At 39.4% G+C, this 26,574-nt stretch overlaps 1 protein-coding gene across 1 annotated transcript in view; it reads left to right on the top strand.

Moving 5' to 3' along the window:
* The first annotated feature begins 7,649 nt into the window (after nt 1-7,649).
* Nucleotides 7,650-26,574, top strand: part of adcy1b (adenylate cyclase 1b) — a 52,890-nt gene continuing 33,965 nt past the window's right edge. Inside the window, exons 1-4 of the mRNA XM_079876404.1 lie at nt 7,650-8,403; nt 13,243-13,392; nt 13,479-13,597; nt 19,091-19,202. Of these exons, the coding sequence (XP_079732530.1) occupies nt 7,822-8,403; nt 13,243-13,392; nt 13,479-13,597; nt 19,091-19,202 (963 nt within the window). The 5' untranslated portion in view covers nt 7,650-7,821. The remainder of the gene's footprint in view (nt 8,404-13,242; nt 13,393-13,478; nt 13,598-19,090; nt 19,203-26,574) is intronic.

Genomic DNA, 26,574 nt, shown 5'->3' with positions numbered 1-26,574 from the left:
AATACATTCTGATTAATTCCTGATTTCTGACAATCTAACAAATGTTGTATAAATACCTCACGGTTTTAAAATGTGAAGATTTATGTTCAACTTCCAACTTCCAAAATGTTTCTTTTTTAATTTTTTTTAATTGTTGAACTTTTCATTGTTGTTTTTAGTGTAACATTATGTCCTATATAAATGTAATTGTTTTATGTAGTTTGTTGGTGGATGTAATTAAGGTTATTTTGGATATGGTTAATTGTTGATGAACGATACTTAATTGAGATTAGATAGATCAGACATGTTTTATATTTAACATTGATCAAACTTGTTGATCGATGGTGAAGTTAACAGAATTAATTGTTTAAATAGGGGGAGATATTGGACTGCATTAAGGATTTTGGATGTTATAGGGTTCTCCTGGGAAAAAACAGTCTTAGAGTAGTAATATGAACCCTTAAGGTATTACTATGAACCTTTATATTGAGAATAAGATAGAAACTTGTAATTTTGAGGGCTCTGCTTCAGTGGCAAGCTGTTGAACCACTAAAGATGTAGTTTTTGCACATGTTTTGTAGTGCCGTGATCCCATTATGATCCTCGCTGTTCTTTGTCTTTCTGGAGGTCAACAGACGCGGTGGAAAAGAGCAGCTTTAGACCGTCTCCTTCGGCCTAGCTCCCACAGAAACACAACGCAGCGTTTGGCAGTTTAGCAAATAAAATGAAATGTATGCAAATAATGACTGTTTATGTGACTACACGTGCTGACCGTCTGATCCTCATCCTCATCCTCATCTTCATCTGGACTGGCGTTACACAGCACTCGTCTCTGTCTCTGTATCGTACAGTTGGTCAGCTGATCAGTGGGTTTTAGTGCAGAATTAAAGCAAGCCCGTCAGATGAGCGAGTGTTTGAGTCCTGTCTGTGAGCACTCGAGGGAATCACTAATGCTCAGCTGTTCAGAGGAAACCGCACAAATGGTTTAGAGGAGTAAAGCTTAAGCTATTTTTAGCAACAATAAGCTGTGCAGTGTGTCAGTGTGTGCAGCAGATCGCAAACACTGCCGTCAAATAAAGCAGCAGAACACACTCGTGTGAACGCAGGAGCTGAGGACAGTCTCACCGAGGATTGAGCGACGAGGAACGGCGTGTTTCAACTGACATGTTTCATGTGTTTGTTCAAAGGTTTGTTTGCTGAGTAACAAATAATCAACTAAATGCATGTATGAAAATTCAAGTTGAATAGACTTGTTTATCAAGTGTCTTTAGCTATGCACTAACATTTAGATTAATAATTTGATGCAATGCACTTATTGTGTACAGTACATACATGTTTTTACATTGTACTTATGTTTAAATATTTGTAACAAAAGCTCTGCTTGTCTTCAGCCATGTTCATGGAAAACAGGATTTATATATTTGGCATATTTTGTTGGTAAACAAATAAATGCATCATGTTCTGATAAGAAGTGTATAAAATGAGGGTAACACTTTACAATGAGGTTCATTAGTTAACATTAGTTAGTTAACTACCTTAGTTAACAGGAACCAAGAATGAACAATACTTCTACAGCATTTATTAATCTTAGAAATTAATCTTATTAATTTCAACATTTACTAATACTTTATTATTTGTTAACATTAGTTAATGATGACAATGAACAGCTGGATTTCTATTAACTAACATTAAAGATTAATAAATGCTGTATTGCTCATTGTTAGTTAATGTTAGTTAATACATTAATGTTAACTAATGAACCTTATAGTAAAGTGTTACCAAAACGAGTAGGCCTACAGCTGTAATGTTGTAGTGTTTGCTGCTGGAACGCAGATGATGATCATGTGTTTGAGATGTTCCTCACTGCAACAGTGCGTGTCTTGCTCATACAGTATCAGGACGATATAAACACTATATTCCTCCTCCTCCTCGATGTCTCCGGCTCAAGGACAGCGGATGAAGAGATTCACTGCAGCGCTGCGTGATGAACCTCAGCACAGCGACAGATGCTGCTCTCCTCAGACACACGGCTCATCTCTGAACACTATAAATCACTCAGAAGAGGAGAAACCGTGAGGATCAGGACGGAGATGCAGCAGAAAACACTTTCAGATCTCTTTCTGCATTCATTTCTCATTCAGGAAACTCATTACACTTTACACAATTTACACAATTTCTGTCTTTTTTTAAACATATTGCTTTGTCATCCATAATTTGATGTAATGTATTTATCCATTTTTCATCCAGGGCAAGTAAATGATGATTTATGGGTGAACTATCGCTTTAAGACTTCATATTAGCTCATATTAACATCTTAAAGTCGCCATGAAATCAGAACTGACAATTCTACGTTTTTTTTATATGGAATATTGCAATGGTTATCATAAATGATTTATCTGTGTTTTAAATTGATGTTCCTGGTAATCTTGAATCAGAATAAGTTGAATCAGCATCTCTTGTCTTCTCTGATGACGAGGGCGGGGCTATAACCTGTCACTCACATGAGATCCACCAATAGCAAACCACAACCATCCAATCAATTCCTCACAGACACAATCAAGCCCCGCCCACATTTGTTCTTTCACTGAGATATACAGCACAATAGGGGAGAAAAGATAAGCTCAACTTCCCTTTCTTGATGACTTAAACATCTTTACACACTTTAAAAGGGAAGTCTAATGCAATTTCATGCATTTTAAAGAGTTGGATTCTTATGCTAAACATGGCCAGAGTTTCAGTTTCTGTCCCAAATACACTCCTTTAGGGTTCGTATGAGTTTCGTAAAGTTTGAGTACAGCCCTGTGTAACGTAAAATAAATAAATATTTAATAAATCTGATAAAACGAAAGACTCTTCGGAGATATGAAGGATGCAATACTACGCTATAAGTGCTCAAGATTAACATGACATTGGCAGAAACTGTGTGTTATGTGTCCTTTAAACACTCCAGTTGTTGTTTCAATGTTCACTTTTTCCTAAGTGCATGATGCAATGTCATGAAAACTGGGACATCTTCTGTCATTATTGTGTTTCATGAATGCCAGTGTATATGCCAGGTCTTTTCTTTTTTTTTTTTTACCTTCAAATTCCAAAATAAAATGCCAAATGTACTTGAAGGAGCAAGAAAACAAATCTTCCGATCTTAAAATAAATGAATGTGAGACTGATGGATTTATGTTGCTCTGTCATTGATCATTCTCCATCTTCTGTTCAGCAATACAAAACATACATATGCAACAGAGCAAATAAAACACTCTGCTTTGCTTTCAGGCCGTGTATTTCACAGCGCTGTCAGAAACGGGACTATTTTTAGCATCCCTAAAGTACCTGTTGGGGTGATTTTTCAGGTGAGATGAGACAGGTGTGAGAACAGGTGACAAATCCCAGAGTAACACACCTGCAAACACACTAGCATTCATACCAGCGTCTGAGCGTCTGCTGTGAGAAATCAACAAGATCCTATAGAAACCCTCTGATCTACAGGCTTCTGAACATTGGGTTTGTAGACAAATTGTACCCAAGTATGCAATTCTGTACTATTATTCTAATATGTGAGAAAGAGTCGTAATAAATCCAAATGTTTGACAGGTGCATGGTTTAATAGTTCTTGGCTGAAAAATTGAGATATTTGTTCGTTCATTAATTTGTTGAATGTTATGTAGGGAGAAGCTCCAACACACAATGGAATATGTGAAACAAAATAAGTCATCTTGATTTATATCACAAATGTTATTTAAATGTTAAATGTTTAGAAATAGGCTGAGATCACACTTTGTTTGAAGGTTACAAATGTTACATATTGTAATAACAGTAAATTATTAAGCACTACACTAAAAATGTTCTACAAGAAAATCTTTCTTCCTCAAAATTTCATGTTTAATTCAATGTTACTTGCTGATTCTTTATCCTTTTTGTGAAATTTACTGGCAATTTATGAGTGAAAATTGTTTCCACAACATATTTTTTATCAACTTTGAAACAAACCCTAACCTTAATCCTACATGTATATAGGAACAAACACTGAACAGGTTTTACTGTAGCATTTTTACAGTATTTTCTTAAACGAAGTCAAGTGTAAATGCAGGTCATCCTGAAAAACGAACGAGATCTGCATTAAGATCTGTTTGCACATGGACTCTTTTTGAAGTTTTGAGGGCAATTTCATCTGCATCCTCTCCATCTGAGAACCGAAGGACGACGATAAATCAACATGAAAGTGTGTGTCATGCAGGTCAGATCAGATGATTAGCATTCACTATGAGAGAGAGAGAGAGAAAAAGATTTTTTGAAAGTTGTAAATAAAACAAGGAGCTAACTCTTTATTTTACAGTGTCCTTGTTACACGTTACATGTCTGTTGTAATAACTATAAAATATGCATAATTACATGCAGCTGACCCTAAACCAAACCACAATCCTAACTCTATGGTAAGTGCATGTAGTAAATTATTATTACTCAGTACTTAAATGCATAATTACACTGTAACACGGACAACTTAAAATAAAGGGTTACACTTTATTTGGTAACACTTTATTTTACAGTGTCCTTGTTACATATGTTATATGTACTTACCATAGTAATAACAGTAAATTATGCATAATTACATGCAACTAACCCTCGACCAAATCCTAATCCTACCCTAACCCTATAGTAAATACATGTAGTTGCTTAACATTACTCAGTTCTTAAATATTTAATTACACTGTAACAATGACACCTTCAAATAAAGTGTAACCCTTTATTTTAAGGTGCCATTGTTACAGTGTAATTACACAAATAAGTCCAGAATAATATATTTGAAAAACTGTAATAAATCTTGAAGAACATAATAAACACAAACACATCAAATACAATTCATTGAAAACAAGTACGTTTTAAGTTGAGACGTAAAGGCAGATAGAGAAGAAATATTATGAAGATATTACAAACTACGTCAAGTTGAGCTGAGCATTCTTGCGGCTGCAGGTTGTACATACTGTAGCCTTTTAATGTGTTTGTGTGTGTGTGTGTGTGTGTGAGTGTGTGTTTTGTAGGCCAATTAACAAGGCATTGCAGTTGCCAAAACGAGACATTATTAGTGCATGAATGAGGGTTTCTATATTAGTCAGATTGAGGAGCGGAAACAACTGATATTACGCAGGTGATAAAAAGAGTTTTTAACAACTGAAGTAATATGAGAAACAAATGAAAGAGAGGAATCATATAAAGCACCAATATTACATTCAGGGGAGAAGAGTTTAACAAGAACCCCATCTAAGTCAAAGGACAGGTCCATTATATGTACAGGTTTGGTGGAGCTAATCAGCATTATTTCAGTTTTGCTGTCTTTTAATTTAAGAAAGTTCAGAAACATTGAGTGTTTGATTTCTCTAATACATGTGGTGAGTGAGTTGGGCAGAGATGAAATATCATAGGAGGTGGTAAGATATATTGTGATGTCATCAGTATAACCATGAAAACGAAGTCCATGCTCGTGTATGATATAATCAAGTGTCTGCATGTAGAAGATAAAAGCAACGGACCAAGAACGGAGCCCTGTGGAACACCCTGTGCCAGTGGAGCTGTGGTGCACTTATACTCTTGCATGCTGATATACACTCCAAAAAATATTGGGTTCTACCCAAATCCTGGGTTGAGCTTTTTGGGTCAATTCTTTGGGTTATTTTTTCAGTGTTTGGGTAGTTTTTGTGTAACCCATATCCTGGGTCAGATGTAACAACCCAGTGTTTGGGTAGTTTTTGTGTAACCCATATCCTGGGTCAGATGTAACAACCCAGTGTTTGGGTAGTTTTTGTGTTTCCCAGATCCTGGATCAGATGTAACAACCCAGTGTTTGGGTAGTTTTTGTGTTTCCCAGATCCTGGATCAGATGAAACAACCCAGTGTTTGGGTAGTTTTTGTGTAACCCATATCCTGGGTCAGATGTAACAACCCAGTGTTTGGGTAGTTTTTGTGTTTCCCAGATCCTGGATCAGATGTAACAACCCAGTGTTTGGGTAGTTTTTGTGTAACCCATATCCTGGGTCAGATATAACAACCCAGTGTTTGGGTAGTTTTTTGTGTAACCCAGATCCTGGGTCAGACGTAACAACCCAGTGTTTGGGTAGTTTTTGTGTAACCCAGATCCTGGATCAGACGTAACACAGGGGTTGAGTTATTTATCTTGGGCTTTTTGCGACCTCTTCAGGAGAGAGCAGTGCAGCTCCGTCAAATTGGTGCGTGTCTTCAGTAAAAATACAGGTTTGTGTACATTCTATTGTATCTATTCATCATTGGTATATCATTTAACTTTATGCACATCAACAGGGGCGCGATGTGATTTTTACTTTTAAGATTTGTTAAACGAGCTTAAATGTAGGCAATATATATTCAAAACTATACAAAATATGCTATACTGTAAAATATGATTAAAAAATAAATAAAGGAATTACAATGCAAACCAGTGGTTGTGTGAAGTTTTTATATTTTATTTAGAAGAATAAGTTAATCCATAAACATTAATTCATGTATGAGGTAAAAAAAATCTAGTACTAAAATGAATCAACCGATGAATTAAATCAACCCAATTTGCTGGGTAAAATTATGTTTTCTGTCCTATATTTACCCAGCCCCTATAGGTTGAAACCCCAGTGTTTTTTAGAGTGTATGTTTCTTTCAGTGAGATAAGAAATGAACCAGGAAAGAGCAGAACAACTGATTCTGATATCAGGAAGACGGGAAATGAGGACATCATGACAGATAGTATCAAAGGCTGATCTTAGATCGAGGAGAATTAGGATATTTATAAACCCAGAATCCAAGGATATCATCAACCACACGAATAAGAGCCATTTCAGTGCTTTGTGATTGGCGAAATCCAGACTGAAAAACACCATTTACTGTTAAGTAGGATCGTATTGAGAGGCTACTACTTTCTTAATTTTTTTGCCAGAAAGGGTAAGTTAGAGATTGGCCTGTATTGTTCATATTCAAATGATCCAGGCCAGATTTATTAAGGATGTGCAGATTCTAAACTACAATTTACCAAAATGGTAATGATGAGTGAAATATCAGAAACACACATTTGAAGTAAAACAGTCTGTGTGGGGTCAAGCACTGGACATTAGATGGTTTTTCATTTTTAATAATGTTTCTTATAGGTTTTGTTATCAGTTATACATTAGGCTTTTATGTTCTATCTCATGTTGTGAAATGAATGTTTACTGCATTAGTTTAGTGTCTTGTTTTGTGTTGAGAGAGAGAGAGAGAGAGAGAGAGAGAGAGAGAGAGAGAGTGTGTGTGTGTGTGTGTGTGTGTGTGTGTTTGTGTGTGTGACACTGTGCATTTATCTCTGCTGCTTGTGATGAACTTCGATTCATCATGACTTTCTCTTCATCAGTGTTATTATGGTGGATGTCAGAATACGTTTAAAGATCTGAAACAAATTTGAATAGCAACATGGCCTTTTACAGGTTGTTCTGTAGATATGTTTACATTTTTCCTGTTTTCCAGCTTCCTTTTTTTCTTTTCTCTTTTCCCCCCTGAAAAACATCAACTTGCAGCCCGTGTATTGAACACCGTGTGTGGGTCGTGTGTGCCTCGCTCGCTCGCGCTGTTCCTCGGAGATCCGCGCTCTTGTCAATCAGCAGAATTATCGCGGCTCGCGTTGCGCAGGCGTGATCCAGTCTGAGCCGCGCGAGCTCGAGGCCAGTCTCTCTCTCTCTCTCTCTCTCTCTCTCTCTCTCTCTCTCTCTCTCTCTCTCTCTCTCTCTCGAGCGAACCAGCTCCATCTCTCCCGCCAGACATGCCTCTGCACCACCTGCGGATCGCGCGTCTCTCCGGCGCGTGAATGGCCCTCGCGCCATGGACGAATTGCCGTTCCAGAAAGTCAAGACCCGGCGCCGGAGGAGCCACTGCCCGCCCGGGGTCATCGCGTGCGAGGACGAGTTCGACTGCAAGGAGCTCGAGTCTCTCTTCCACAACTACAACCTGAAGCAGGAGCAGGCGTCCACGCTGAAGGCGCTGTGCGTGCTCCTCCTGCTGTCCTCCGGGCTCAGTCTGCTGGAGCTGCTGCTGTCCGGCGCCGGCCTCAGCGTCGCCAAGGGCTCCTACCCCGTGCACTGCGTCGTCTTCATCGCGCTCTTCGTCGTCAGCAACGTCAAGTACCTGCAGGTGCCCCAGCTGCAGCAGATCGCGCACCTGAGCCTGTTCTTCAGCCTCACCTTCGCGCTGCTGTGCTGCCCGTTCCCGCACGCGTCGGGCGCGTCGGGCGCCGCGGGTCCGGAGCAGGGCGTGTGGCCGCTGCTGCTGCTGACGTTCGTGGCGTACGCGTTGCTGCCCGTGCGGACGCTGCTCGCGCTGCTCTTCGGGCTGCTGGTGTCCGTGTCGCACACGGTCGTCGCGGCCGCGTCGGTGACGGTGAAGACGCAACGCCTGTGGAGAGCGGTGAGCCTCTGCTTCTTCACACACACACACACACACACGCGTAATATAGTTCATGAGTTCAGCACTGGACAGCGAGAGCGCGCGCTCAGACACCGGCTCCAAAGATGCCTTTCCGATTCGTTTTCCATGTTAAACGCAATAATTGCAGTAAAAAAATAAATGCAGGGAAATACAATACATAAGCTGACTGATCAACAGGCTTTTCTAAAGCTCATCTATTTGATCATCACGCATAATCAAGATTATGTTTGAGAAGCTCTGCGTCAATCTGTTTGTTCGGATGTTTCAAACACTCCTGCCATGCAATCAAGCTGTGTGATTTACTGCTTACTCTGTTCCTCAAGTCAAGTGCATGCTCGAGGAGGGAAATGTTTTCACTCAGTAAATTGCTAAATTTCACCAACTGGTTAATTAGGAAGAAACGGCACACATTTTAAAGGAGAAAGACTGAAACAGTATTTAATTATAAATGCACTCCAGCAATCTTCAAAATGATTTGTTTATAGTGGGAAAATCTGAATCAGAAGTTCTACTAACTTAATCTCTGAGTTTATTCAATTGAAATATGTTAACTAATTATCTCAAATTAGCTGCCACTGTACAGATAGATTTTAAACAAAATAGTCCTGCTATCATTCACTTTTCTGAGAGGTTAACACTTTAATAATATCTGTTGATTTTGATTGAAAGAACGTGGAGGTAAAGACTGGTTATTAACATCACAAATCTATTTAACAAATGTATGTATGTTTATTACACTATACTTTGTGTTGCATCTACTGCATTATTACAGTAAACTAGTTAATGCTACTCTTGGTTAATGGGTAGTTTTTATCGTTTTGTTTTCAGATGAGAACACAGATTCAGTATGTGGGACTGTGCATTTAGAGTGTTGCAGAGTCTTCATGTCTGTATTTGTGTACTTGTGTGACGAATGTTTCTGGCTTTATCCTGATGCCTTTAGAAAAAAGACAGAAACATGCTGCACTTTATACTGTAAGAGTCACACACTCTTAGCTGAAAAGCTTCAGTATCGAACCATAAATGGTTTTGTCAGACGTTGGGTCCCATCATGAGATCATTTTATAGATTTACTTTTAATTCATTTATTTTGTTATGAATTAAACAGCTCATTAACATACTTCATCAGTAGAAAACATTGGAATAACATAAACATAAAAGCATTTAGCAATAATTGAAGACATTAAACTGCCTTGCTGTTTGACATCTTTCTCTCTTCTGATCAGCGTAATCAATCTCTTCATATTTCTGTCCTCTTATGGAAAGTCAGAAACAATATCATGGATTTGATCTTTTGGGACAAATGGAAAATTAATTAAATTAAATCAAATAAAATTCCTTTTATTGTCATTGCATATATTATACAATGAAATGAATTAGCAAACCTCGCTGTGCATCTACACATGATAACACAACAACAATAATCAAGACACCATAAATGAAACACACTACAATACAGAAACTTGACAGTTTCAGCAAAGATATTGCACATTGTGGTCACAAAGTGGCCCTAACTGTAATTATGATTAGTGCAATTGAAACATGACTATTCAAGGTGTAATCAAAAGTTCAGTGTTTAGCAGTGTAGTTCTCAGAAACTATGCTAGTTGGGTCCAGATTCACCCAGAGGACGAGCGGCTCGAAGTAGGACGGCTCTGAACAGAGACCAGACACACTTCTGAAAGCTATTTTAGCACAGAAATGGGCAATGAGGCTTCAGATGATCCACACCGGATCCACAGACGTCTATAGATGTGACTGTGAAGTTAGGGTTAGTGATCAGCGCTGGTCTCCTGCGGGACTGACACATACAGACACATTAACTAAAGTAATTCATGGAAATCATGTCAGGAATGGTTGGCACCACTGTTGTGCATGTTGGAGTGTATGTTGGAAGGCCTGTGAAGAGGGCATTACAGTAGTCCAGTCTGAATAGAACCAGAGCTTGGACAAGGAGTTGTGTAGCTCTGATAGGAAGGGCCTGATCCTCCTAATGTTGTTTAAGGCAAATCTACAGGACTGGGCAGTTCTAGCAATGTGGTCTGTGAGGTTCAACTGATCATCAATCACAACTCCAAGGTTCCTGTCTGTCCTGTCTGTCCTGGAGTTATGGCTGATAAGCCTAGCTGAATGGAGATTAAATATTCAACAATATTATTGATCTTCCTGCATTGACACCATTAAATGAGAACTGAACTAAGCTGGACAATGACATCACTGTTTTCTCCAAAGTGGCTATATATATATACAGTATATATATAAATTAACTAAATTAATAACTTTTTTACAACAAAAATGAACCATCAGTGAACTTACTTAAGCTGGACTGTGATGCTATTTTCTTGTAGATCTGCTGTACAGCAGAAACTAACTTTGTTGCATTATTTTCCTGTTATCACTATAAAGCTGCTTTGAAACAATCTGTATTAGAAAAAGCGCTATATAAATAAAGGTGACTTGACTGAATGGAGAAGTTGTGCTGAAGTGTTGGGATGGCCGAGTACGCAAGCAGCTCTGTCTTCATAAGGTTGTGTTGAAGGTGATGGTTCTTCATCCAGCAGTAAATGTCTGTCAGGCAGGCTGAGATGCGAATGGCTACCGTCTAATCCTCAGGCTATAATGAGAGGTAGAGTTGTGTGTCGTCAGCGTAGCAGTGATGCGAAAAAAACATGTTTCTGAATCGTAGATCCTAGTGATGACATGTAGATGGAGAAGAGAAGCGGTCCCAGCACTGAGCCCTGAGGCACTCCAGTAGCTAGATGTTGTGACTTAGACACCTCACCCCTCCACGACACCCTGAAAGTGTGTTTTTTTGTGGTTAAAAATGTGAGATGCAAGTCAGTGCCAGGAAAAACAAGCAAGGTCTACTGATAACATTTTTAAAGTTGAACTTCTTTTCGTTTTTAGATTGCCGTGTCATGTGCAAGACACTGTAAAAGATGCGAGACGTGAGAACAACAGTCAAGCACATCAGTCTAGCTCTTGTTCACTTGTTTATGGAAAAGCAGTGCAGTGGAAAAACATGTGAACAGAGTGTCACTCACATGAATGTTTCATTTCCCTCAAGGCCTGAAACACAGGTTTCATGGGCAGTTGCTTACTGGAAAGTTTTAGTGCACAGTTCATAATGTAAGGCATGCATTGAGGAGTGAATTTTGTGTGAGGGCCAAAGATTTCCACAAGTAGATGTGACTCACTGTACTGAGTGACAGAAAGCTGCTCTGTGTGAGTTCATACACTACACTAGTGACAGTAGACAACAGACATTTTTTGCCTGGTAAATTTTACTGATACACCTTTAGATTCTCAGTGCTGCCACGAGAGACTCTAGTAGACATGAACTCACACGGTCTCCTTCTGCGGATACACTCTCCTCTCTCAGATACATAACTACAACTAACTTAATAAAATAACTTAGTTAAAGCTAGTTGACATGTTTAGATGAACAATACCTGAACAATAACACATCTGGTATAATTACTCTATCAACCCCATAACATTTGAGCTTTGTGAAAATCATTGTTAATGGGTAGTTTTCATTATTTTCTCTAAACACAGATTCAGTACGTGGGACTGTGCATTTAGTGTGTTGCAGAGTCTTCATGTCTGTATTTGCGTACTTGCGTGACGAATGTTTCTGGCCTCATCCTGATGCCTTTAGAAAAAATAGAGAAACATGCTGTACTTTATACTGTAGGAGTCACACACTCTTAGAAGAAAAGCTTCTATATCGAACCGTGGATTTAGTTTTACTTAATCACTTTTGTTAAAATTATTAATTACATTTAATGAATTAAACAGCGTGTAAACACTTCATCAGTAGAAAACATTGAAATAACATAAACATAAAAGTATTTTGCAATCATTTAAGACATTTCTCCTTATATAGAAGCTTTTTGGCAAAAAAGGTTCTTTAAAACTGGGTCAAGAACCCTAGAGTTTTATATAGAACCCCGCTGAACCTTTTACTCATGTTGGTCTGTGTGTAAATCACTGAGTTTTCAGCATGTGCTTGTGCAGAGTAAGGCCGGCTAAATAAAGGTGCTGTGCGTGTGTCCTCTGACGAATCTAATCCAATAAAGAGGAGATAGACTCACGTCCCTTAACTCTACGACCTGAATATGAACAGAAAACCAGCACTGACCGCACTGATGAGGACAAACACGTCTAAACGAAACTACAACCACACGTAATGCTGTTGTTCACATTGCTCCACTGACACAAACTGTTCTAGTGCACTTTTACAAAGTCTTGTTGTTTTTCGTGTTCTTCTAAAACAGGTTTTCCTGCTTGAATGTTGATTATTCTCCTCATATTCTCCATTGTTGCGGCTCCTCTCTTCCCAGTCTGTCAGTAACGCTCTGTTTACTTCCTGTCTCTATGAAGCCCCTCCTCCTGAAAAGCACACTGTGCTCTGATTGGTGGGCTGGATCAGTGTGCTGTGATTGGTTGAGCGCTTCGAGTGTGTTTGGGATATGCCCCGCCCCTTACCATAACCACCAGTTTAACACACTACTAACTAACTCAACCAGGCCCGCCCCTTTATTCTGCGTATGAATTATTATAATGAGGAATATTGTGACGTGTTCGTTCCCGGAAGAAACTCAAGACTACAATGGAGGCGTTTCAGGAGTTCAGAAACACTGACACTGATATAGAGAAGAACTGGAGCTTCTTCATGCTCAAACAGCAACATTACACACTAAAGAGAGATGAAGATGGAGAAAAGCAGAATAGCTGCTCTTTAAAGCTCTCATATTGAAGCTTGTGTCGTGTCAACATGTCTTGTAATGATTGATCTGGTCTGTATGTTGGCAGCTGGTGGCGAACACACTGCTCTTCACCAGCGTGAATCTGTCCGGTCTGTTCGTACGCATCCTGACGGAGCGAGCACAGCGGAAAGCCTTTCTCCAGGCCCGGAACTGCATCGAGGAGCGACTGCGCATGGAGGACGAGAACGAGAAGCAGGTCAAACTTCATGTGATTCCTTCATTCTTCAGAGATGCTTGTGCTGTCTTGTTCTTGATTTGTCATGTGAACGTCCACTCATGCAGGAGCGTCTGTTGATGAGTCTTCTGCCCAGGAACGTGGCCATGGAGATGAAGGAGGACTTCCTCAAACCCCCCGAGAGGATCTTCCACAAGATTTACATCCAGCGGCACGACAACGTCAGGTAACGCGGACTGAGATGGTTTGAGTAAATGTAACGGTTACTGACGTCAACTTGATAACGACTTGATTTACCAGCTTGAGACTTTGTTTTCTTTGTTTGCACCCTTGACTGACTGATGGACCTTGAGTCAGCATGAACTCAGGTTGACTGACACATTGATTTTACAGTGCTGATAGTTGCTTTATTAGTTTACTACTGGTTCCATCAGCAAAGATCAGTGGCTTCAGTTCCTGATAGTTTGTTATAGTTTTTCCTCTGTGTTTCTCTGTGGCTGCAGGGATAAAACCGTAAACTACATGAACACACATTCACCAGAACCATGAGCTCACGTGGATAATATGAAATATATAGTGCTGTTCTAAAATTACATTACAAAAAGACTAGAATTTACTTTATTTCTAGCCCGTGCTCGTACAGTACATTGTACATTTGGCAGTAAAATAAACATAATGTACTATTTTTTATTAATTTGATTCAATAATAACAATGCATTCTCATGGTTTAGTCATTATTGTGATTTTTTTTATTATATATTTGTATATATATATATATATATATATATATATATATATATGAAGACTTCAGATCTTCTAAAATGAGCATTTTTATCAAGCTTGTATATTTAGGTTCAGTAATTTCACTTTAATGACAATTAATAGGTAATTTTCAATGCCATTAAAGTGAAATAACTGAACATAAACATACAAGCTTGATCAAAATGATCATTCTAGAAGAAAATTTCAGATGGCACTTAGAGGCTTTTGCATCTGAAGTCTTCATATATATATATATCTTAGTTATCGCTAGTGTTCGTCCTCTACTCTTCACTTTACTACAGCGCATGTTCAGTCTCATTGTGAATGACATTCTTCTAAACAAATACATGCATGTTTGTCATAATCTTTTATGAAAATGTCATGACTTTCTCTGCTGATCTTCAGTCAGTGTTCACTATAGGGTGAATCACTGTAAGTGTTGGTTCTCGTGGAGAACAGGATCCCGTGATCAGTGAAGGTCCTTCAGCTCCGTGTGTCCTGCGGTGTTTCTGAGACACTTCGCTGGTCTGCAGATTAAACCTCTGCAGGGATTTGCTGCAACGGACACTAAAGACTGTTGCGTAACGCTGGCAGTGCTTAAAGACACACACACACACACACACACACACACACACACACACACACACACACACACACACACTGACAGAGATCTGCTCATGCTCAAGAGTATTTCTGTCCAGATCAGAGGGAGGGAATATGCGCCATTCCTCCTCCTGCCTTGTTGACTCTGAATGACATCACTGAAATATTAATGGCAAATATTTTTCAGTATTTCTAACAGTGATATGCATATGTATATATTTCGATATTTAAACATTTACTTTAAAGGGTGATTCATGTTTCAGTGAGAGGAAGCATCATTTAACTGAACAGTCATCAACAGAGAAGGCAGTTTGGACTTTGAACTTCCAGATCAAATAACTCACAGAATTCACGCACTTTAAAGTGCCCCTGCTATGCTATTTTAAGATTATTAATGTTGTTTTTGCGTCTCCTACAACAGGTTTACATGCATCCAAGGTCAAAAACACTAATTTTCTTATAATATACAATGCAGCATCAGCTCTTTGCCTTTCTGAGAGTCTACTCTGCTCTGATTGGTCAGTCTGTTGTGATTGGTCAGATGGCCCAGTCTGTTGTGATTGGTCTACTCTGCTCTGATTGGTCAGATGGCCCAGTCTGTTGTGATTGGTCTACTCTGCTCTGATTGGTCAGTCTGTTGTGATTGGTCAGATGACCCAGTCTGTTGTGATTAGTCTACTCTGCTCTGATTGGTCAGATGGCCCAGTCTGTTGTGATTGGTCTACTCTGCTCTGATTGGCCAGATGATCCAGTCTGTTGTGATTGGTCTACTCTGTTGTGATTGGTCAGATGGCCCAGTCTGTTGTGATTGGTCTACTCTGTTGTGATTGGTCAGATGGCCCAGTCTGTTGTGATTTGTCTTCTCTGCTCTGATTGGTCAGATGACCCAGTCTGTTGTGATTGGTCTACTCTGCTCTGATTGGTCAGATGGCCCAGTCTGTTGTGATTGGTCTACTCTGCTCTGATTGGTCAGATGGCCCAGTCTGTTGTGATTGGTCTATTCTGCTCTGATTGGTCAGATGGCCCAGTCTGTTGTGATTGGTCTACTCTGCTCTGATTGGTCAGATGGCCCAGTCTGTTGTGATTGGTCTATTCTGCTCTGATTGGTCAGATGGCCCAGTCTGTTGTGATTGGTCTACTCTGCTCTGATTGGTCAGATGGCCCAGTCTGTTGTGATTGGTCTACTCTGCTCTGATTGGTCAGATGACCCAGTCTGTTGTGATTGGTCTACTCTGCTCTGATTGGTCAGATGGCCCAGTCTGTTGTGATTGGTCTATTCTGCTCTGATTGGTCAGATGGCCCAGTCTGTTGTGATTGGTCTACTCTGCTCTGATTGGTCAGATGACCCAGTCTGTTGTGATTGGTCTACTCTGCTCTGATTGGTCAGATGGCTCAGTCTGTTGTGATTGGTCTACTCTGCTCTGATTGGTCAGATGGCCCAGTCTGTTGTGATTGGTCTACTCTGCTCTGATTGGTCAGATGGCCCAGTCTGTTGTGATTGGTCTATTCTGCTCTGATTGGTCAGATGGCCCAGTCTGTTGTGATTGGTCTACTCTGCTCTGATTGGTCAGATGGCCCAGTCTGTTGTGATTGGTCTACTCTGCTCTGATTGGTCAGATGGCCCAGTCTGTTGTGATTGGTCTACTCTGCTCTGATTGGTCAGATGGCCCAGTCTGTTGTGATTGGTATACTCTGCTCTGATTGGTCAGATGGCCAAGTCTGTTGTGATTGGTCTACTCTGGTCTGATTGGTCAGTCTGTTGTGATTGGTCTACTCTGGTCTGATTGGTCAGTCTGTTGTGATTGGTCAACCACTTACAAGGCATGCCTTTTTTCAGACAATTTAAATTTTACACCAAGTGATAAGACACACCAATAATTACTGTCCATAATGTCCCAGCAACCACAACCACTAAGAACACCCTAGCAACCACTTAGTAACAGTAGTCTTCAGTTCACCATGTGTCATTACTCATAAAGGCTGATTAAATGATGTGTAACTCGTGCTCGTCTCTGTCCTGATCTGTCACTCATTATCTTCATTGATTGAAAGATTCTGTCACTCATGCTCCTCTGATTGCTCGTCAACAGCATGAACTCTGTCACAGATGGACGCGCATTAAGATACTCACAGCAAACTGAATTTATGGCACCAGTGTTACAGTGGCATCTGTGATCTGACAGAGCGGCATTTGAGCGGCTCAGTGTTCCTGCGCCTCCGCACACACTCCGCGGGACGCATCGAACGCCTCGCTCTCATGTGTGTGTCGCTTCACAGCTCAGATGGAGCTGGACGTCAGTGTTCATGTGTTTCTGGACCGTCAAGGTGTGTGTGTGTGTGTGTGTGTGTGTGTGTGTGTGTGTGTGTATCATCGTCATCTTCATCATATCACTATGACAGTGGGAGGCAGTCAAATGACAGGTGGCCAAACCGTCATCAGACCTGGTTTATCAACACTCTCATGAGAACCAGAGAGACTGAAGCCTTTATCTCAGTTACTGTGGTGTGAGCTTCAGATCTGACTCATATTTCATCAACTGTTTACTGCCCTGGAAAAATGTTCTTCCTTTTGGTATTTCTGACTTGTTTATTTTTAACTTGTTTAACAGTACAAATATCTAAATATCTGAATTCAAATAGCTGAATATCAAGATACATTTGCTCGAGATGAACAAAGACATGCACATACAGTAAGACGTCTTGTTTACAGAGTTTATACATAAAACAAGAAAGAAAATATGTGGACGGAGATTGAAACAGAGGTCGTGATCAGCTTCACTCCTGTTTTGTGAGTGTTGAATGCTGGAACATATTCGTGGAAAACAAAGAAAATAAATGATTCAGTCAGTAGGAGACATTTTATTTGAGTGAAAGCGTAGAATTCAGAATAATACTATAGAAATATCAATAAACATATATAGTTTAAAAAGCACATATTCTGCTTTTCTCCATCTTCATCTGGCTTTAGTGTGTAATGTTGTTGTTTGAGCATGAAAAAGCTTATTCTCTAAATCAGCGTCAGTGTTTCTGAACTCCTGAAACGCCTCCATTCTAGTCTTGAGTTTTTTCCGGGAATGAACACGTCACAATATTCCTCATTATAATAATTCATACGCAGAATAAAGGGACGGGGCCTGGTTGAGTTAGTTAGTAGTGTGTTAAACTGGCAGTTATGGTAAGGGGCGGGACTTTTCCCAAACACATTCGAAGCGCTCGACCAATCACAACACACTTCACCAGCCGACCAATCAGAGCACAGTGTGCTTTTCAGGAGGAGGAGCTTCACAGAGACGGAAGTAAACAGAGCATTACTGACAGACTGGGAAGAGAGGAGCTGCAACAATGGAGAATATGAGGAGAATAATCAACATTCAAGCAGGAAAACCTGTTCTAGTAGAGGTCCCCTTTAAGTGAGAATACAGTTACAGAAATGTATGCGCTTTACAAAAACTAGGCATGGTGGTCATATGACACATTTGAGGAGGGATGTTCCAGTCTTTAATAGGCTATTTGCTGTATGTGCAGGAGACAATCATTCGTTTACACACACACAGGGTTTGTTGTTGTACTCCATTTGTAATCTACAGGTCGCCTGGTTCTCCACTTACACCTTGAGCTCTCGCTCGTCTGGACTCACTGCAGGAGTGACAGAAGATTTCGTCCAACCATCTTTTAAAAAATGAACACTCTGCCTGCCAAATTACAATTATAAACACACCACTGAAATGTAGAGGATCAAAGCAAAAATGACAGATGCTCATTATGCAAGAGATCAATGCCAACCCTAAACGTGTAAAAATAGACAGATTTATATGTCTCTTTACTTTATATTATGCTTATAGATGATACATTTAGAAATAGCCTTATGCTTGCGTATAAAATCTCATTGCCTTTGACGACAGAGAAGTTGCACCTCTGCGAGAGAAAGCAGAACGCTTCCACTCATGTCTTATGAACTTGAGCACGGACAGATTAATTTTCATCACAAAGAACATTCAGGGCTTCAGCTCGGTCTTTGCTAGATTAACCCCAGCGGACTCGTCTCTGTCCATTCATTATTACAATGAAGGTGGACAGACAGATACAGGCCAGCGCCTCTGTGCCGCAGCTCAGACTACAGATGATATTTTCTGACAGTTGTCATCTTACTCTGAATAATTTAATCTGAATCAGATGAAACATTCAATAAAATTGTGACACCCATATTAAACTGATCACTACTGCAACGGAAAGATAAACAAACCTATTATTATTATGCATTTTTTCTTCCTTATTGAGATCCTTTTGATGTAAAGTGACAATAGATAGCAAAAGACACGGCTAAAACCCTTTCCCCTGCTCTCTGTTCCTCCAGCATCTTGTTTGCGGATATCGTGGGCTTCACGAGTCTGGCGTCGCAGTGCACCGCACAGGAGCTGGTCAAACTGCTCAACGAGCTCTTCGGGAAGTTCGACGAGCTGGCCACGGTGAGTCTCTCCTGCTCTCTCCTCTCATTGGCTCATTCCTGTTGCTATGAAAGTGAGAAAGTGATGTGTGGCCAAGTACGGTGTCCCATGCTCGGAATTTGTGCTCTGCATTTCACCCATCCAAGTGCAAACACACACACACACACACACACACACACACACACGGCAGTGAGTATTGCAGAGGGGTGGGAATCTTTTGGTACCTCGCGAATCGATTCACATCGACACTTGAGGTCACGATTCTCGATTTTCAAATTTCCATTCGATATGTGCATAGATTTGATTGTAGTTTACTTTTTTGCGTTACTTTTCTTATTTGACTGCAGTAGACAGTTTAATAGATCTAGAAGAAGAACAATCCTACTGAATTACATGCAAACCTTAAAATGAATTCAGTTTTTCTTCTCATTTTAGTCAACCCAATATTATAAAACAAATGCCCTTTAAGCTGACTACAATCATCACACACAGTCGTCTGTAATACAGCAAGGCAGGCATTTTTATTTAATTTTTGATATTAAAAATAGGAACAAAGAAGCAAATTACAAACAATAGGACAAATACAATAGAAAATAATATACTAATTAAATATTGTTTTGGGTACAGTAGCATAGGTTTATTTATGTCAAATGTTAACAATAATCAAATGTTAAAATAAAACACTGTATAGTCTTCAATGTATGAATTAAATATACATTTTAAATGAACATTAATAAAAATGGATGGCAACAGTTTATGAGGCTGCTGTCCCTTTAAGAATGAATGCACGGATCTGTTACACATCCGATGTTCTCCCATTTGTTTTCGTTTGCGTAAGACAGAACAGACGGTTTACAGTGGATACTCTAAAGTCCACATGATGTGCATTTTGACACTATTGTGTGTGTGTAGCTGTGAAAGAGAAATGAATTTGAGATGTGAGAGTCGGCATCTGTGCTCGTGCTTCAGCTGTTTGTCCGTTGTGTGTCCATTGTGATTAACGTCAGTAACTTTAAGTAACTGTAAAGTTAAAGAAGTGTAACACTTTAGAAAATATATTTTTGAAATTTGTGAATCGATGCAGATCGGTAGAAGATAGAATTGCTATTCATATATGAATTGATTTTTCCCCGCACTTCTAAGTATTGAACACACACACAGTTCTCTGATGAGTCATGAAAAGTGCCCAGGGAGTGATTGGGGGTTCGGTGTCTTGCTCAAGAACACCTCAGGTGTGGGTAATGAGAGTTGAAGAGAGCGCCGTTCATTCACTCCTACATTTCCGGCCGCTACTGAGACTCGAACCCACAACATTGGGTTGCAAGTCCGACTCTCTAACCATGCCACAACTGCCCTTTTTCTTTTTCTTTTTCTTTTTCTTTTTCTTTTTCTTTGTTTTCTTCTTTTTATAAAAGATATTTTTTTGTGATTTCATGCAACAGCATCAGGAAGACAGGTCTGCATAATCAAAGAGTTATATGCATCTGAAAATGACAGAAGCGGTGTGATCATGACAGGCTGTTCCCTGAGGTGTTTGATCAAACGTGTGTGATCTGAAAGTCAAGAGCTGATGTCATGTGTGTCTGTGTGTGTGAAAGAGCTTCACAAATCCTTTTCTTAAAGCACACAGTATCTGTATGTGTTGGTGAGAAACATTCAAATATTCACAGTAATAATAGGATAAAAAACAGAAATTTAAAAATTTCAGACATTCAGACAACAGACATTAAAATTTGACGCTTCATTGGTTGCAATACGGAAGTAGATATCTTTCTCCTAGTTTTCCAGTCACTCTCATTCTTCAGTCTCTACGCATGGATGAACTTAGTTAGAAATATCTTTGCTCTGAGAGGCTCTTCCTCACACTGCATTGCTATGCTAATAAACATAACTGCACACATAACAGCAATTACTGACCTGTTTACTGAGGATAATGTGATCTTTATTAAACAATTCTGTAAACTTAGATTGATTGTATGGACTGTGCACAAGTGAAAGAACTCTAAACAGGGTTATTATTGTTAACTAAAACTAAAACCATAAAATAAAACAGAAAAAAAAAAAAAAAAAACGTATTTTATTTCAGGTAGTTGCCAAGGCAGCATTTCTCATTTTGATTTAGTTTAAGTTGAAGTACTACAATAACTAAAACGAAATAAAAACTTTATAGACATATTTCATATCCTCTCCTCCCGAAAATCATTTTATTTTTAATTAAATGTTTTTGTGTGTGTTCACTGGAGTGGTACAAGACCTGGTCAATTTGATCCCCATTGGAATAAATGGGAAACTGGATAAAATAGGTATTTTTTGAAATTGTCAAAATAAATAAATCTGGCGCAATCCAGGACACACAAATGAAGGGACGCGACCATTGAACATGTCCAATGCAGAACACACACACACCCTTACATTTACATTTAATCATTTAGCAGATGCTTTTATCCAAGGTGACATACAAATGAGTGATGTACTTTTATGAGCAATAGATGCAATCAAACCAACTGTAACGTGTAAGCAGGGACGAAGAGAGGTATGAATCCAGTTTCAGCAATATTTATTGAAAACGAAAACAAAGGTAATCCAATTAGAGGACCATGAACCATGAACCATGAACCATGATAAAAGAGCAAGAACACAACTGCTTCACACAACATGCAAAGACAACAACCGACAAACCAAGACTGAAACACTTGGGTATATTACACTCAAGGGGAGACTGGCAAACAAGACACACCTGGGAACAATCAGGAACTAATCAACAAGAAAACCTACAAAGGGCTACAAAACATGGAGCAAGACAGGTAATAACATAAAAATTCAGGAACGCACAAGACAGGGGCACAAAGGTTGAAATCATCACACCAACAATATGCGATAATAGATGAGCAACAATATGCAAGTCCTGTGACCAGTCCCAGTTTGTCCAGCACAATACACATAGCAAATTTTTTTTTTATTTTTTTATAGATATAGAATAGTAACTTTGAGTATTAATGTGTCAAGTGTTGATGAAAAAAAGTTTCTCTTCAGCAGTTTCTTGAAAATGGCTAAAGACTGGTTGGTTGAGTTGGGCAGGTCAGTCCACCGGCAGGGATCAGTCCAGGTGAAGGTCCGTGAAAGAGATGTGCCTCTTTGAGATGATGGCACGCCGTTCACATGCAGAACACAAGCTTCTGGAGGACTCATAGGTCTGGAGTAGAGAGTTTAGGTATAGGGGAGCAGAGCCAGTGCTTGTTCTGAAGGAAAACCAGTAGTTTGTTTTGACGAGCCTAGCTGAATGGAGAAGTTGAGCTGAAGGGTTGGGTTGGCTGAGACCGCAAGCAGCTCTGTCTTCGCAAGGTTGTGTTTAAGGTGATGGTTCTTCATCCAGCAGTAAATGTCTGTCAGGCAGGCTGAGATGCGAGCGGCTACCGTCGGATCATCGGCTATAATGAGAGGTAGAGTTGTGTGTCATCAGCGTAGCAGTGATAGGAAAAAAACATGTTTCTGAATAACAGATCCTAGTGATGACATGTAGATGGAGAAGAGAAGTGGTCCCAGCACTGAGCCCTGAGGCACTCCAGACACCTCACCCCTCCACGACACCCTACAGGACCTACTGAGAGGGAAGGCCTGAACCACTGGAGTGTGTTCCTGAGATGCTCTTCATCTTGAGGACTGACAGGAGGATCTGGTGGTTAGCGGTGTCAAACGCAGCAGATCCAGTGGGATGAGAACTGAGGATCTGGAAGCTGCTCTTGCCAGTCTCAGAGCCTCAGTAACTGAGAGCAGGGCCGTCTCAGTTGAGTGAAGCTTTTGAAGCCAGACTGGTTGATGTCCAGGAGATTATTTTGTAAGAAAAGTGTTTTAGCAATGAATGGAAGAAGGGTTTAGAGTGTGTTTCTTAAGCAGTGGGGTTATCAGAGCCTCTTAAATGCTGCGGGAAAGGTACCAGTGTGAAGAGAGGTGTTGATAATATGAGTGAGTGCAGATACAACTGAAGAAGAAATGGCCTGAAGGAGGTGAGTGGGGATTTGATCAAGTGGACAGGTAGCAGGGTGATTGGAAAGGATGAGTTTGGAGAGCAGAGAGAAGGAGGGGGGTGTATGTGTGTGTTTGCTATTATGATGTTTGTGTCAGTTTGTGGAGTGGAAAATAGGCCACTGATGGTGGTTGTTTTATTTACACACACACACACACACACACACACACACACACACACACACACACACACACACACACACACACACACACACACACACACACACACACACACACACACATTAAATGAATAGGGGGGCATATAATGTGCAAATGTTTTTGTTTTGTTTTACAATTTGTTTCAAATGCAAACCACATAGAGATATGAAGTAGTGATGTGTGGGTCGTCTCATAACCGGCGGGTCGGGTTGGGTCGGGTTGGGTCGGGACAAAGAAATTGTCACTTTATTTGCGGGGTCATAAAAAAAAAAGAAAAAAAAGAAAAAAAAATCCATGTATGGTGCGTGCAATTTCCAGCCTATATTAAATATTTGGGAATATCTATTTTCATACAAAGGCCGTAGCAACGTAACTTGCGTGATGTCCCCAAACCTTTGGAGTCACGTGACACGTCACGAAAGCGGTGCGCCAAGCAGCTCTCGCCGCCAGCCACGACAACAAAAACGCCTTTCCTGTGCTTGCCAAGGTGTCAAAAATGATTCTCTGTATCCCCGTGTGCTGGAGTCTAGGCGAAATAGATTAATCCCTGGTACAGTGGATGCCATTCTTTTTTTGCACAGCGAACGTAAAAACGCTAAATATGAACATTTCCGTGTGTTAAATAAAACAAAAGTTCAGTGGTAATGTAGCGTAGGCTGTAAACTGTTGGCCTATACAAATCTGAAATAAATTTTTTTTTAGCCTATTAGATGAATACAAACACTGCTTTGTAAATGTTGAAAATGTTTATCATTATCTTATTAATATGACCTGATTTATGGTTCATATTCATAATCGTCTGTTGTTGCCAGTTTACAGGGCGATGTTTCCAAGCACTTTCAGGCTGAAATAAAAGCTGTTTTCATTTACATTACAATGCCTAGTATGTCTATTTAATGGTCGTGGGTGCAGGGCGGGGCACGACACTTGCTCACTTTCAGTTCTCTTGCATGTTTTTTGACCAAATTGTCAGGTGTGGTGTTGAGGGAAGCGAGGATCCAAACACACAGAACCAGGACAGCATTGAATAGCGTGATTGTTTATTAAAATATAGTATGGAATATTGGAATGTCAGGTATTTTCTAATTTGATGTTTTTTATTGCTATTTAGTTACATTTTAGGTGAATATTTGACACATCAGCCAGTGAATCACTGTGTGAGCATTTTCAGTTTACCCATGGAAAGGTTAAAGCAAAGTTGTTTTGAGTCTCCTGCACACACCCCCACCGGTTAATTCTCTCCCTGTCTGTCTCAGTTAGGGAAGGTAAAGGTGCTTTAATGTGAAGGCCATGTGTCTCTACGCAAATAAACATGTAGATGTATCTCAATGTAATCTAGGCACAATTACTTACATTCACATGTGCCTGTGAAATCCTTTAATCCAAGGATTACACCAACATGTTTTCTGTCCAGCTTAAAAAATCTCCAGCACGTCTGTGCTCGATGTTGCAGCATGATTCTCGTTCTGTGGTGTGAATTCGTTCGTTACATGGTCAGTTTGTTCGCACGTTTCATTCGGTCCACTCATGCTCCTTCTGTTGGACTGTCTGTTGGATCACACACATGCTGCTCCACACCATTGCTCTAGACTCTGCTCTTATGCTGTGTTTGAACTGTGTGATTGTGTTTGTGATTATATTGTTTGGATTGCTTGTTTTGTTTATGTTGTTTAAAGAGTGTAAAAATATATATTGATTTGTCATGAAATCCTTCATCCTCACCACAGTTCTGAAAATGTGAAAGGGAAATAGCCACACCTACTCATGAATAATGTGGAGAGGTACCCTAGACATGTACGTGTTGATAGTCAGGTCAAAAATAAAACATATACATCACATCCGCGATATTGAACATCTTTCCCCTTGCAATTAGTACATTGTGTGCTATCATTGTCTTCCATCAAGTGCAATACATATTTATTAACATTTTAAAATGTGTTTTAGTGTTTCATGACACTTCAGAATTCATTTTATGTAAATTGTAAAGAAACTGTGCCACTGTGCTATTTAGTCTAAATATGAAGTGTAAAACTTTTTGGTAACACTTTAGAATACTGTTCCTTCATTAATGAATAACTACACAGGAACAAATGAGTAATGCATTACACTGTAAAAAATTTCTAACCCTCCCAAATCAAACATTTCAAGTGACCGATAACATCTACATTTTTCAATTGGCCCAAGTGAAAATCTGTGAATTTAATTTTATAATTTACAGAATTTCACTTGGGCCAAGTGAAAAAATTAGATGTTATAGGTCACTTGAAATTTTTGATTTGGGAGGGTTAGACATTTTTTACAGTGTAGTAACACTCTAAAAACTACTATTAACTAACAAGAAACTCTGATTAACGAATTAGTAAGTAATAGCGCTCAGTTGGATGTAGTAGTTCACTATTAGCTAATCAATAACTACTATTTTTCATACCTCACTGAAGACTATAAGAACTACTATATACAGGTTAATAAATATTTATAATGCACAATGTTTAATATAAGGTAATGGTAGCCCATTAGTAATGAATCAAGTGTTACTTCATCCTTCTAAAGGAACTACTAATAATTTGGATCAGTATCTAAAGTGAAAAACATGATAAAAACCTAATATTGACTGAAGTCACTGTAAGCTTTTAAGGCTTTTGTAAGGTTTTGGATAGTAATGAATCAAGTGTTACTACATCTTTCTAAAGGAACTACTAATTATTTGGATCAGTCTCTAAAGTGAAGATCATGGGAACGCACTAGTAATGACTAAAGTGTTGCCAAATCCATTGGAAGGAATTGCTATTCAAAATCTTACAAAAATCTCAAAAGCTTACTATGATTTCAGTCAATATTAGGTAGTTATCATGTTTTTCACTTTAGAATACTGATCCAAATAATTAATAGTTCCTTTAGAATGATGTAGTCATACTTGAGTCATTACTAGTGGGTTACCATTACCTTTTATTATAAATGATGCATTATTCATGTTAATTATGAACCTGTAGATAGTAGTTCTCTGGGAGGTATGAAAAAATAGTAGTTATTGATTAGCTAATAGTGAACTACTACATTCATCTGAGCGCTATTACTTACTAATTTGTTAATCAGAGTTTCTTGTTAGTTAATAGTAGTTACTAGAATGTTAATAATTCATTACTCATTTGTTCCTGTGTAATTATTCATTAATGAAGGACCAGTATTCTAAAGTGTTACCAATTTTTTAATG

The sequence above is a fragment of the Squalius cephalus genome (assembly GCF_949319135.1).
Source record: "Squalius cephalus genome assembly, chromosome: 7".
NCBI lineage: Eukaryota > Metazoa > Chordata > Actinopteri > Cypriniformes > Leuciscidae > Squalius > Squalius cephalus.
The sequence above is the reverse complement of the archived record's forward strand: the minus strand, read 5'-3'. Positions and strand labels throughout refer to the sequence as shown.